Source organism: Marmota monax, unplaced genomic scaffold, assembly GCF_021218885.2.
Source record: "Marmota monax isolate L192 unplaced genomic scaffold, Marmota_monax_Labrador192_F-V1.1 WCK01_AAM20220418_F8-fsc00417, whole genome shotgun sequence".
NCBI classification, from domain to species: domain Eukaryota; kingdom Metazoa; phylum Chordata; class Mammalia; order Rodentia; family Sciuridae; genus Marmota; species Marmota monax.
The window spans coordinates 234,701-247,655 of NW_026693442.1; the positions used below are offsets into that span (position 1 = coordinate 234,701).

General features: G+C 48.3%; 2 protein-coding genes across 2 annotated transcripts; both read left to right on the top strand.

Moving 5' to 3' along the window:
- Nucleotides 1-250: 250 nt before the first annotated feature.
- Nucleotides 251-3,094, top strand: Ccl14 (C-C motif chemokine ligand 14). Its single transcript, XM_046457507.2, has 3 exons — nucleotides 251-400; nucleotides 2,320-2,434; nucleotides 2,874-3,094. Exons 1-3 carry the CDS (start codon nucleotides 328-330, stop codon nucleotides 2,959-2,961), a joined length of 276 nt encoding a protein of 91 aa, XP_046313463.1. The 5' UTR covers nucleotides 251-327; the 3' UTR covers nucleotides 2,962-3,094.
- A 2,071-nt stretch (nucleotides 3,095-5,165) lies between these two features.
- Ccl16 (C-C motif chemokine ligand 16) lies at nucleotides 5,166-8,597 on the top strand. Its single transcript, XM_046457505.2, has 3 exons — nucleotides 5,166-5,349; nucleotides 7,797-7,917; nucleotides 8,317-8,597. The coding sequence occupies exons 1-3, from the start codon at nucleotides 5,280-5,282 to the stop codon at nucleotides 8,462-8,464; spliced, it is 339 nt and encodes a 112-aa protein (XP_046313461.1). The 5' UTR covers nucleotides 5,166-5,279; the 3' UTR covers nucleotides 8,465-8,597.
- The last annotated feature ends 4,358 nt before the right edge of the window (nucleotides 8,598-12,955 follow it).

The following is a 12,955-nucleotide window of genomic DNA, read 5'->3' on the forward strand; positions in this document are numbered from 1 at the left end:
AGGGCAAGGGCTTACATCAGAGGAGTTATTCCCGCTGAGGATGGGAGGCAATTTCCTGCCTGAAATCTTGGCTCTCCGTGCATCCTTCACACCACCCTCAACAAATCCTCAGGATGTGAAATCGCTGAGTCATCTGCTGCTTCCTGCTTTCTTTCAAAATCTCAGTTCCCTTATTTGAAAAAAAAAAAATATATATATATATATATATATATATATATATATATATATATATATATATTTGCCTCAGTGATCATTTCTCAACACTCCTTCACCCCAGGAGCCTCGGAAGCCCCCAGCAGGCCAGCTCTCCTCCTGAAGAAATTCTCCATGGCCACCATCTCCCTCCTCCTCCTCCTCCTTTTCTCTGTTGTCCTAGAGGCCAAGGTCGCATCCTCCTCACGTGAGTGCAACACCTTGTCTTCCTTCCAATCCAGTCCCTGTGGGAAAATAAGCAGAGTAAGATGGCTGGAGAGGTGGGGTGTAGGGGGTCTGCCATCTTCTTAAACTGGTGTCTTCCTTACTCACTCCAGGACCCTTCTCCTCAAGGCCAAGATGTAGGCCAGCCTTCCTCTCCACTCCCTCAATTCCTCTCTTTGCCAATAAGCATAAAAGCAGCCTATGCTTTTGGGGGGGGGGGTGTTATCCCAGGGAGGTTAGGAGCAGGGTTTGGAACCCTTCAAGGCCATTTTGTCTATCAGCACCCTCCTCACCCTGAGATTTGCGCCCAACCTATTTCTGGTGTCACCCATGCCCTGTGAGTGTAGTATTACTTGGGTATGGACTAGAAGAGCCACAACAGTGGGGGCTCCTGTCCGGGTCACCCTTTTGCAATTTAATTCTTAGGATGAGCGGCCTTATCGGAAAGCCAAAACCATTCCTTGCCCTTCCGTTACCCCAATATAGCCACAGAAGCCCCCAGAACAGAAAGCTCAGTGTAAAATCCACTGACCCAGTCCAAAGTCCTCACTTACCGTGTGGGAAAATAAAATGGTCACAGTCCAAAGAAAAGGTGAAGATGAGTTAGAATTGGGGTGTCCTGACTCCACCTTGTTTCTGTTTTCAGAAACTGGAGGGGAATGTAGAAGGTTGTTGAAATAAAATTAGTTGAAAATTAATGGAGGCAAATCTGGACAGTTTGATCTCTTTGAAAAGTCATTTGTCAGCTCAGAGAACAAAGGTGGTAGAGTCAGAGCCCTGAGTGGGCGTTAGGGACCAGGGATCCCTTAGTCCATTCCTTGGATAGTGAGGATGCTGCCTGGCATAGGGCTGGGTGCAGGACCAGACCTTTCTCTTTCCACCCAAGCATCTGCCCCGACATCCAGTGACCTCTGATGCCACTGCAGTGCCCACTCATGTTTCTGTCCAGCTTGGGCACATCACATGCACACACCTGATTTTTTGACTCCATAACCACAGTATGAGATTGTTCGCACAGGGCCCTTCCCGCTACCCCTGGAATTCAAGTTTGAGGTGACCTCACTATCACTCCCTTGCATCTCTTATAAGAGCTGTGAAATTTCACAGTCAGAAAATAGCTGAAGAGTCAACTAATCCAGTGATTTTTAGAACTTTTAGACCACGAAACTTTTTCTTCAAGCAAAATCTTCCACGGAAGCCAGTATATAATACAGGAAAAAGGGTTAAATGAGATCCCTAGGACACTGCTCTCAAATTCAGCAGTTCCCCCAATATAGCCAAAGAAAGCTCAGTGTAAAGTCCACCAACACAGTCCAATTACAGTGGGGGAAACAGAGAGGGAAAATAAAATGGTCACCGCCCATAGAAAAGGTGAAGATGGGTTAGAATTGGGGTGTCCTGACTCCATGACCATTGTCCTCAAGAGTTTGGTGTGGACCTTCTTCCTTCTCTGCAGTCCATGGGCTTAATGGGGACAGGACAAGGGACTGGGTGGAGCCGCATCCCAAATGACATGTCTCTTGAGCTCTGTTGGCATTTTTTCCAAGTACTCCTAGTTGGAGCATCTTTTCTGAGTAAGGAGCTCAGGTCCCATGATCTTGGGCCAGTCACTAGCCTTCCCTGTGAGTCAGTTCCTAGTCAGTGAACCCCACCTTCCTAGTGTGCTCAATGAGAAGGTGGGGTTCACTGCTTTCCAAGCCTGGAGTTGGACGTCATCAGCTGACCTTCCCATGTGGGGTGGAGGAAAGGGGCTGAAGAATGCTAAGGAGAGGGAGAAGAGACGAGCTTCTCCAAAGCCCTCCCTCCAAGTTCAGCGGGGCTGTCTCCTCCCTCCTTGCAGGAGTAGCAGCAATGCATCCTTGACGGAGGCTTCACCTCAGCATGCCCTTGCTTTCTCCTCAGGAGGACCTTACAACCCCTCAGAGTGCTGCTTCACCTATGTTTCCCACACACTCCCGCGTCATCGGATTATAGATTATTATGAGACCAGCAGCGAGTGTCCCAAGTCCGGAATTGTGTAGGTGGCAACGACACACCACACTGGGGGAGGGAGAGCCTGGGGAGAGGGGCTGGAGAGGAACAGGATTCCTACAAGGCCTCCCAGGTGTGTCCACACAGGGAGAGGCAGCCAGAGGGCACACCGGGGACTCAATGACTGAAACCTGCTGAGAGAGCCACCTGAATGCTGGCCCCTTGATGGGGGAGGCATCAGGAGAAAGGAGGAGGCACAAGATCACTTCCGGGGGGTGGGGAAGAGGGGGACACAGAGACTACACGTGCTGGAGCCCCAGGGGCTGAAGAGCATGTCTCTGAAGAGAACCCGGCCCCTAGCTGCTGCTAACACAGGAAGGAGAGATGGGATTGGCCCAGCAGGGACTTGGGAGGGAGGGAAGATGGGCTTTCTCCTTGGCCACTGGACCCCTTGGTTTGTAATCCTTCTCCCTATTGTTCCACAGCTTCATCACCAAAAAGGGGCACCCCATCTGTGCCAACCCTAAGGATGAGTGGGTCCAGGACTATATCAAGGACCTGGAGGACAGCTAAGTGATCCAGAAGCGCTGGAGAAGGGCTCAGCTCAGCCGAAAGAAAAGAAGAGGCCAAGGCCCCTCCACCCCAACCTTCCCCCACCACCCCTGGGAGCTGCCCTGCCTTGAATTAAAGACCCCTCATGCCTTTCCCTGCCCTCGTTCATTTCTACTGAATTTGTCCATTGGCAGGAGACTGGTGACACCAGTGAGCTGAGCTGGGTGTGGCACCTCAGCATCAAGTCTCACTGTGCACAAGTTTTGCCAGAGTCCAGAAAACAGGTCCAGACTGTGAGTGGGGTAGTGGGAAGCTGAGCAGAAAGCAAGAGAGAAACACAGGGTGAAGCCACCTCCTCACACACCTCCTGTGTGCCAGGGGTAACACGCACCATGTTGTCAGTGCTTACCACAGTCGAGTCACCCTGCTAAGCAGCCTGTTTGCACCATCTCATTTAAGCTTCACAACAAGTACAGAAGCTAAGACTCACTACCCGATCTTCAAGAAACCCTCTCCTTAATAGTCAGACTCCAGAGAGTGTGTGTGTGTGTGTGTGTGTGCACGCATGTTTTTCTTTGCTGCTAACTGGGATAGAAATGAGTCATTCACATTTATACAGTTCCTCCCTCTTCACTTACATATACCAGTTTATACTGTTTGCTTTACTCCGTTTTGTATCCCCCACAAGGCCAAGCAGAAAGCCTGGCCCATGTCAGGTGCTTATTAAATGAATGGATGAACGGATGCATCATGGATGGATGGAAGGAAGGAAGGAAGGACAAAATGAGACAAGAATCAAGAGATCTGTGCCCCAAGAATAGGCTCCTAAATTTATCTTCAGGGTTAAGGAGGAAATTCATGTACTTGGAGGAAGAGCGTGCCTGGTGTAGGGACCATGACCGCCCTGCCCTGGCCGGCAGCCTTTCACAGACAAGAGTGTGTGGGCCAAAGCAGCAACCAGCAGGGACCAGTGGGCTAAAGGCACACCCAGGCTTCCTCAGACCCCCTCACTTCCAATGAACAGAGGTCAAGGGAGCACCTCACAGACCCTCCTTCCCTCTCCTAGGAAAATGTCACAGTTTTACCACCACTGACTGCCTGGGACCCACCAAGACTCATTGCATTAGATGTGTCTCCTATTTGGAAGCAGTCACAGCAACAGCAGGCGCCCCCAGGAGCTGCACATTGCCTATGGGGCCCTGCCTCCTGCTGCCCTCAACTCCTGACTCTTCCCTTAGGCCTCTGAAGCTTGCAGTCCATTAGCAGTAAAATCCCCTGCATCTTCTTTCTCTTCACAGACTGCTGCCATAACCTGGGACCAGGTCTTGAGGCAATGGAAAGAGAGAAGACGCGGTGGGGCAAATTCAGCCAGAGCCCCGGATTGATGGGGGTGGGGAGCAGGTCCCAGTGAACTCAGGACCATGGAAACTGCCTGTCAGGTTCACGGCGTAGGAATGCCTCTGCTGGTCACAATTGGCCACGGTGGCAGGGTTTGGTGAATCTGTATTTGGAAAACCCAGACTGCTGCTGCACCTAAAAACCACTCCGGAGGGCTGGGGTTGTAGCTCAATGGCAGAGTGCTTGCCTAGCATGTGTGAGGCAGTGGGTTCAAATCTCAGCACTGCATAAAAATAATAAATGAATAAAATAAAGGTCCATCAACAACTAGAAATATAAAAACACTTCAGAGTCTAAGGTCCAAAGAGATAAATAAGAACACAGACAAACCAAGCACATCAACAAAAAATGGGAACTCAGGTATCGGGCTTACTATTTTATCAGAGTATTAGTAGCATAATCTGTGACAAGAAAGAGTCTGAGCTCAATCAGGTGTCCTCAGACTGGGGATGGGGGCCCTGCTCACCCTCCCAAAGACCAGTCACCAGAGGCAAACTGGGACTGCTCTACCCCGCCTCCTTCCTCAACCCAGAGATGGTGGTAGGTGACACTGTGAAAGCAAAGAGATCTGGTTCCCGGTACTGCTGACCCATTCACCTCCAACCCTTGCGACCTCCCGTCTCTAAGCGCCAGCGGCCTTGGAGTAGTGATCACTTCTTCACTATTGAGAGGATTACTTAGAATGGGGCATGCAAAGTGGCGGGCAGCGGCCCCTGGCCACACAGTCCTCCAATCATCCCCTCACGTGAATTCAAATCCTGCCAACTCATCAGCTCCCGCCCATCCTCCACTGCCAAAACAGAGGCAGCTGTTTCTCCTCCTCCACCCGCTCCTGAAGTGGTCAGAGTCCAGAAAGCTGAGCAGTGGGAGCACCGACGACCAGCAGCAAGGTGGACACCTCCACTCAGCAGTCCCCTGGAGCTGTACTGCCCTGCTGAGAGATGAAGGTCTCTGTGGCTGCCCTCCTTCTCCTCATCCTCGCCACCACATCGGCTTCTTACTTCCAGCCAAGTGAGTCCTTTGGTCCCCGTAAGGCAGGGATGAGAAAGGGGAACAGGTGGCAGGCAGAGAGGGGATACCAAGAGTACTGTCAGCTCTCTGACCGCTCCCAGCCTTCGCCCCAGCTATGGGTCTCAATTCCTCCCCTGTGTAAGTAGAGTTGGGCTTGATCTAGAACCTTCTGGGGATGGGCAGGTCTAGGAAACTGAGTTTCGGTTTCCTGAGGAGTCTGCAGGAGTCTCAGGGAAAGAAGAGTAAGGAGTAGAGGAGAATGCAGTGCAGTAAGTAAGTGTGGCAAGTGAAATGAGGGTGAGGAATATAGAAGCCATCACTTGGGTCCAAGCCCAGGAGTGGGGAGTCTGAACTAGACACCCCACTTCCTTGTAGCGGCTGCCATGGATTACTAGGACTACCAGATAAACAAAATGAGTCTCCATGGGATGGCCAAGTATGCTATTTGGAGATCTGTGCCCCCCTTTCTCACTCCTATCCCACCAAAGACCAAAGAGAGGAGCATTGAAAGGTTTGGGATCTCAAGAGAGGGGGAATTGGGACCTATTTGTCCACTCCCTATCCCCTGCCTCTGCCATTATTTATGAGTACTAGTGACAAAAAGAAAAGCACAAAGACACTCAGCCCTTCTATGCAGAAACCTTGGGTGGCCACAGCCCATCTTTTCTCCCAAAGTTTGTGGTCTGGCCTGGCTGGGCCTGCATCAACACACAGAGGAGCAAAGGTCAAGTGCATCATGCAATCTGTCCACATACTCTCAGGGTGACTGACCTTGGTCTTTGTAAACTCTATTTTGAGAACCAGGGACAGGAACATCACTTATAAAAGAACTGTACACAGAGTCACTTATGGAGGAACTGCGTGTGTCTGGTGGGTGGGAAGGGACAACCATGTCCTCTGGCAAGATCAGTCAGGCCAATGCAGTGGGTTCAGATCTCAAAGAAAATAGCCCTCCTGAAACATGGATCAGCCAAAGGGCGCTCTTGAGATATCCCAAAGTTTGTCACTGGTTGGAAACACAGGGTCAGACTACACAGAAGGACTTACTGGCACTCTGCGGGTTTGGGGGATGGGAGTGTCTCTGGCCTGACTTCCTGGGTCATATCTCCAACTGGCAAGTAGTCAGGGGAGCTCAAGAGACCACTAACCTATCAAGTCCAACATCCTGCAAACCTCAGAGAGAAGGAAAACAGCTGTTTCCAAGCAAGAAGAGTGGCCATTATTACCATTTGTTCTCAATGATATTCTAATGAGCACCAACTGAGCTTTCTGTGGCCGGGCTGGGTCAGACATCTTCTCAACTATTCTCATGGTGATCTTTTTAAGTATCTTTTATCCCCATTTAATGTATGAGAAAACTGAAACCTAGAGTGATTAAGAAAACTACACATAGCTGAGATATGATGGTCCCCACCTGTAATCCCAGCAATTCAGGAGGCTGAGAAAAGAGGATCACAAGTTCTAGACCAGCCTCAGCAACTTAGTGAGACCCTGTCTCAAAATAAAATTTTAAAAAGAGCTCAGTAATAGAGCACCCTTGGGTTCAATCCCTAATATTACAAAGAGAGAGAGAGAGAGAGAGAGAAAATTGCTCATGATTCAAATCATTTATTCAAGATTCTGATCCCAGCTGACTCTGAGGCCTGAATTGTACACTTTTTCCTCTTGGTCATGGCTCCTCTTTCACCCTCTTCCCTACCTCAGCAGCTCTAATGCCTCCAGGTTGGAGCCCAGATTTCACCATGATTTGGTCAGTGTGTGTCCCATCCCTCTCCCTCCCTTTCATCTCCTCCTCATCCTTCCTCCTCCCCCTCCTCTCCCTCCAGAGACCCCAAACTGCTCAGCAATGGCTAGATCCACTGAGTGAGCTTCCCCCAACCTCAGGCCTCTTTCTTTCTTCCACATCCTACAAACCCTTTGCCTGTCTAGATCCTACTCATCTTTTGAAAACCAATCCAGGCACCCACCTCCTGCTTTAGGTACTTCCTCAACCACCAAGATTGGGCTCAGTCCCCCTCATTCTGTTTCCACAGCACCTTGTCCCGAAGTCTGTTCTGCCCTGGACCACATTCTATGGTAGTATTTAATGTTTCACTTTCTTTTTACCCTGGCTTGTGGTGGCCTTGTCATTTTACCCCCCAGAAAGACATGAGCTCAATACATATTTGCCAAATTGAATCACAAGTAAACAAGAGTGAGCCAGTTTCATTAGCAAAGATGAGTCTCTGTGCCATTTGTATTTAGATGACACTCAGTTCAGAGGCTGAAGGCTTCCCATGTGTATCCTTGGAGGGTTTCATTTTTTTCTCTTTCCCTATCACCCATCAAGCTGCAAACAGGTGGCTTTGCCATCAGAGGAGTGGCATGCCATCCATGGGAGATGGAGGTAAGCAGCCTTGGTCTCCCTCTTGATCTCACTGGCTCAACTTGCAATGTGATTCCTTCAGGACACCCTGAGGGGTTGAACATTCAAGCCTCCTGCTGCGTGACTTACTATGAGAAAACACTGCCACAGAAACTGGTGAAAGGATACAGAGAGGCCCTCACCTGTCACCTGCCAGCAATCATGTAAGCACTTGCCTGCCAAGACATCTGTGGAAATGGGAGGGAGACCCTGGGGCAGGAATGGGCTGCATAAGACCAAGAGGTCTCCATGCAGTGGAGTAGGGAGTGGCCAAGGGTTTGGGCTTTGAATCTCAGGGACCAGGGTTTAATTCCTGATTTTGCCACTTACGCCTGTGTTTTCAGTCAATGGCAGCCATTGTGAAACCCGAGCCTGAATGTCTAGGTTGAATGGGGAAGGAACTAAGAGACGGGAGGATAGAGACTAGAGAGGTCTAAGGGGACCCAGATAGGGGAGCTGAAGGGAGACTATAGGGGACATGAGCCGTGAGAGTTGGAGGGGGCATGTGGACTGGTCCCCCTTTCTTGCTCCACAGCCCATAACATCTAACTCTGCCTCCACAGCTTTGTCACCAAGAAGAACCGAGAAGTCTGTGCCAACCCCAACGACAGCTGGGTCCAAGACTACATCAAGGATCCCCAAATACCTTTGCTGCCTCCCAAGAACTCGGCCTCAGTTAAAATCATCAGAACAGAAAAAGGCCAGCCCTAGTTTGGCTCCCATGATGATAAGGCCTCCATGCAAGCCCAGGTCTGTGGAGGAAGGAGCCCTATGGTCTGATGTAGCACAGTCATAAAGACACAGGTCAATGATCAAAATAAAAGTATTTTGAATGTTGTCTCAACCTTGGGAGGAAATGTCAAAGTTAAGGGCAGGGAAAGATACATTCTCAATTCAGAAAAAAAAAGAAAAAAAACCTATTTCACCTTCTTCTCATGCTCTGCATCCCATTTCTCATCTTACACTAATATACCAGGTGTTCTAAATATTCCAGTTTCCAACCAACCAAACCATCTCTAGTCTCTGAATCTTGGCCCATTAACCCCATAGAACTCTTGATTTTTCCTGTTTATCTTATCCCTTTCCTGGATCTATTTTTTCTCCCATTCTTTTTTTTTTTTCCCCAAAACATAATTTGGTGGTGGGGATCGGGGAGCCCAGGGTGGAAATATCCATGTTAATCACTTTTTAACCTGTAACAGAGACATTGCTGCATCCCCACCCCCACGTTTGGTCTTCCTCAAAGTGCCATGCAAAGGATACCAGACTCAACAGAAGAGGCGTGCTCCTGTAGCTTCCATACTAAATTATGCAAGGCAGAGAAAGGATATTAGGTTAGGCTGGGGGTAAACTCTCAATCCAGATCTTAAGCTTGCAAATAAATAAAGTGTCCTTAATTGCCAATTTGATTCTTAATTTTCTTTTCCCTGAGAGCATAAAAGTCTTCCCACCCCCTCCCCCGCCCCAGCCTTTTCTACATTGCCTTAATAATTTTGACAAGGTTGGGAACTAGAGAGTTAGGTAGCACTAAGGACAGGAACATAGAGTAGATATCCCCTGCTCTCTACTCCTCTCTCTCCAGCTCAAAAGCAGGGAGCTGAATTCAACAGAATCCAACATTTTCAAAAAAAATGCTGTTGAGTGGACAAAACAAAATCTGGCAATTAAAGTTAGATGACTACTAGAAATTAAAATAGTGAAAACTGGCTCATGAATTGGATTCTGGCGAACTGACTCTTTACTGCCCCCAGTGGCCATGTTGGTAATACATGAGCCTGCCTCTGCCCCATGGCACCTGACTCTTTCTCAAAGAGACTGGAAATTTGAACCTGAGAAACAGACTACTTGCGTCTGCAGCAGAGGTGAAATTCTGGCAGCGTTCCAAAGGAAGAGACCTATGAACTTCTGCCCTGAAGTTCCTGACGCTGCTCTGCTTCCTGCCCTTCTCCAAGATGAGGGGTTTGGCTAGTCTTTCAGTTCCATGAGATACCCCAGCACCCTGACCATTTTTCCTCCTTTAAAAAAAAAAATGTTGAAGGGCCACAGTGGCCCTTAGCACCCCTGGATTAACCTTCACTGGTTTAGATCAGTTCTGGGATGTGTGTTCATGTGTGCATTAAAAAATATATTAATATAAAATGTATCTGGGCTGGGGATGTGGCTCAAGCGGTAGCGGGCTCGCCTGGCATGCGTGCGGCCCGGGTTCGGTTCTCAGCACCACATGCAAACAAAGATGTTGTGTCCGCCGAAAACTAAAAAATAAATGTCAAAAATTAAAAAAAACAAACTTTAAAAAAAAAAAAAAAAAAAATGTATCTGGGCTGGGGATGTGGCTCAAGCGGTAGCGGGCTCGCCTGGCATGCGTGCGGCCCGGGTTCGATCCTCAGCACCACATACAAACAAAGATGTTGTGTCCGCCAAAAACTAAAAAAAATAAATAAATATTAAAATTCTCTCTCTCTCTCTCTCTCTCTCTCTCTCTCTCTCTCTCTCTCCCCCCCCTTTAAAAAAATAAAATAAAATATATCACTTTAATCATTTTAAGCATACAGTATACTCACATTGTTGTTCAGTCATCACCCCTACCACCTCTAGAACCTTCTCATTACCCCAGACTGAAGTTCTGTGCCGATTGCCTATCAACTCACCATTCTCCCCTCCCCCACCATCGTTCTATTTTTCTGTCACTATGAAGTTGACTCCTCTAGGTTGTTCATTTAAATGGAATCATACAGTGTTCGTCCTTTAGTGACTGACTGACTTCCCTGAACGTACTGTTTCTAGGGTCCTCCATGCTGTAATATGTCAGAACCTCATTCTTTTTAAGGCCAAGCAGTATTCCTATGGTTCGTATACCCTACATTTTGTTTGTCTCACCACCCATCAGTGGACCTGTGGTATCCCCCCTTTTCTTTCTGCTCGCCAGAGTTAGCAGATCTTGGTTTCTGTTCCTTGCATCAAAAACAACCTGAATGTGAACAGTGACCCATCAATCACCACTATCTTAAGAAGGAGCTCAAAGGCAGGTGAGGAATCTACCCCACATGCTGGCTACCATTTGTTCTCCACAGGAGGTGAGTGCTACCTATTTTTGTCCTTCCCTGGACTGTGAGCTCCTGCTCAGTGTCCCAGGAATTCTCTCTGCACTCCTTGCTAACAGAGCTCAAGTGCTACAGCTAAATATGATCAATGCCCCCTGGTTCAAGGAATCACTAACCCACAAAATGTAGTCAGGCCTGTAACTTCGCTTGCAGAGGCCCGAGTAGACGTGAGTTGGGGGTGGGGGGAGTGACAGGGCTGTTGAGTGGACAAAGCAAAAATCTGGCAATTAAAGTTAGATGACTACTGCAAACAAACTGGTGAGGCAGGACAAAACAGGAGGCAGGACAAAACAGAGGGCACACCCAAGGCAAGAGGAAGTTTCAAAGTCCTTAGCCAGCACCAGGGTCAAAGTCAGGGAAGTAGGATTCAAAGTCTTAAAGGACAGGAATGGGCTGAAAACAGGAAGCACAGGGCCCTGATTCTATCAGGTTGGAAATTAAATGTCATTTTTTTTAATCCTGTTCATCAGAGGAGTTCAAGGTTGAGCTGTCAGTATAAAAATCTGAGTATTTATATATACAAAAGCAAATCCCCACCCAGCACATAACATATATCTTGCCAAAAACGGCTAGTGGTTCAGAACCAGAAGGGTGATTCATGGGCACATTTAAGTGTTTTTTTAAAGGGCTATTCTAAGCCGGGCACAGATGTGCACGCCTGTAATCCCAGTGGTTTGGGAGGCGGAGACAGGAGGATCGTGAGTTCAAAGCCAGCCTCAGCAACTGTGAGGCACTAAGCAACTCAATGAGACCCTGTCTCTAAATAAAATACAAAATAGGGCTGGGGATGTGGCTCCGTGGTTGAGTGCCCCTGAGTTCAATCCTTGATACCAAAAAAGCGGGGGAGGGTATTCCTATTCTTTTCAAGGAAGGAAGATGGGTACCTGACTTTAACACACACACACCCCTCCTCATTCCGACACACAGGGATTTCCAGCTCTTGCCATCCTAAAGTGAAGACCTCACCCATATACACCTACTTCAACCAGCTTATGGAAGGAGCTGTCAGTCCTGTGGAACAGAGGTGGCCAGTTGGGAGGGAGTAGAAAGTAAGAACTTTATTAGTGGATTTTTTTCAGTCTAGTATGAGAGAAAGGGGTAATTCCAGGTGAATGAGGCCCAAACAGAAATGGGGGAATGAGCTGGGACAGAAAGAGAAGAAAGTGAAAAAGCAACTCTGGGTAACACAAGAGCATGTTCCTCTCCACACCATGAGGATTTGGATCAGATGACCAGATGTCCTGAGGCTAACTTTAGAAATGCTATTCGCCCTCTGACGTGGGCCAAGTGAGCACACACTTTCCCCCAGGAGAGCACATGTGTGCATGTTCATGTGCAAGCAGCCATTGAGAGTTACCAGCAGCCTGAGTTGGCACTTGGGGGACATAGCTGATGTGATGGTTAAAAGTCTTTGGAACCAAACTTGGATAGAAAAATCCAGGTTCGAATCTCAATTCTGCCACTTAACTTGGGTCACCACTGACTCCCTCTAGGCCTCCATCTCCTCACTCTGTGGAACAGATGGATGGTAGTAGCTACCTATTGATGTGGAGAAGATTGGCAGGTGATGTGAGGAGTACTTAGCACACAGTAAGTGCTTCACAGAGGGGCCCTTTTTCCCCTGTATCTGATGTTCCCTTAGGACCATAGGGTATGGGTCAGGGAAGAGATATGAAGTATAGTAGATGGGGTAGAGAGAGATTCTCCTCATTGTGAAGATAAAGGAACTAGACGCTAGAGAAGGACACGAAAGTGCCCAATGTCACACTATGAGTCTCTGGCATATCTGGCACTAGAACTTGGGGGCCATATTTTTAAAAAATAAAACAAAACAAAACTCAAATCCACATAAGCCTGAGACTCCTAGAGCGTGGGAAAGACTGGGGTCACCTGACTGAGGAAGCAGTAGCTCCAGGCCTGAGGCTTCTCTCCCATGACCTGGACTACCTGGAGAGCTTGGCTTCCGGGCAAATGTCCTTTAACTCCTGACAAGAAGGCTTTAAAGAAGCAATGGGCAAAAATGCAGAAAGTTTCTTTGAGTCTCTCCAGAGCCCAGTATGTATTAGCAGGGCTCTTATCTCTCTGAGCCAAGTTTTCTCTT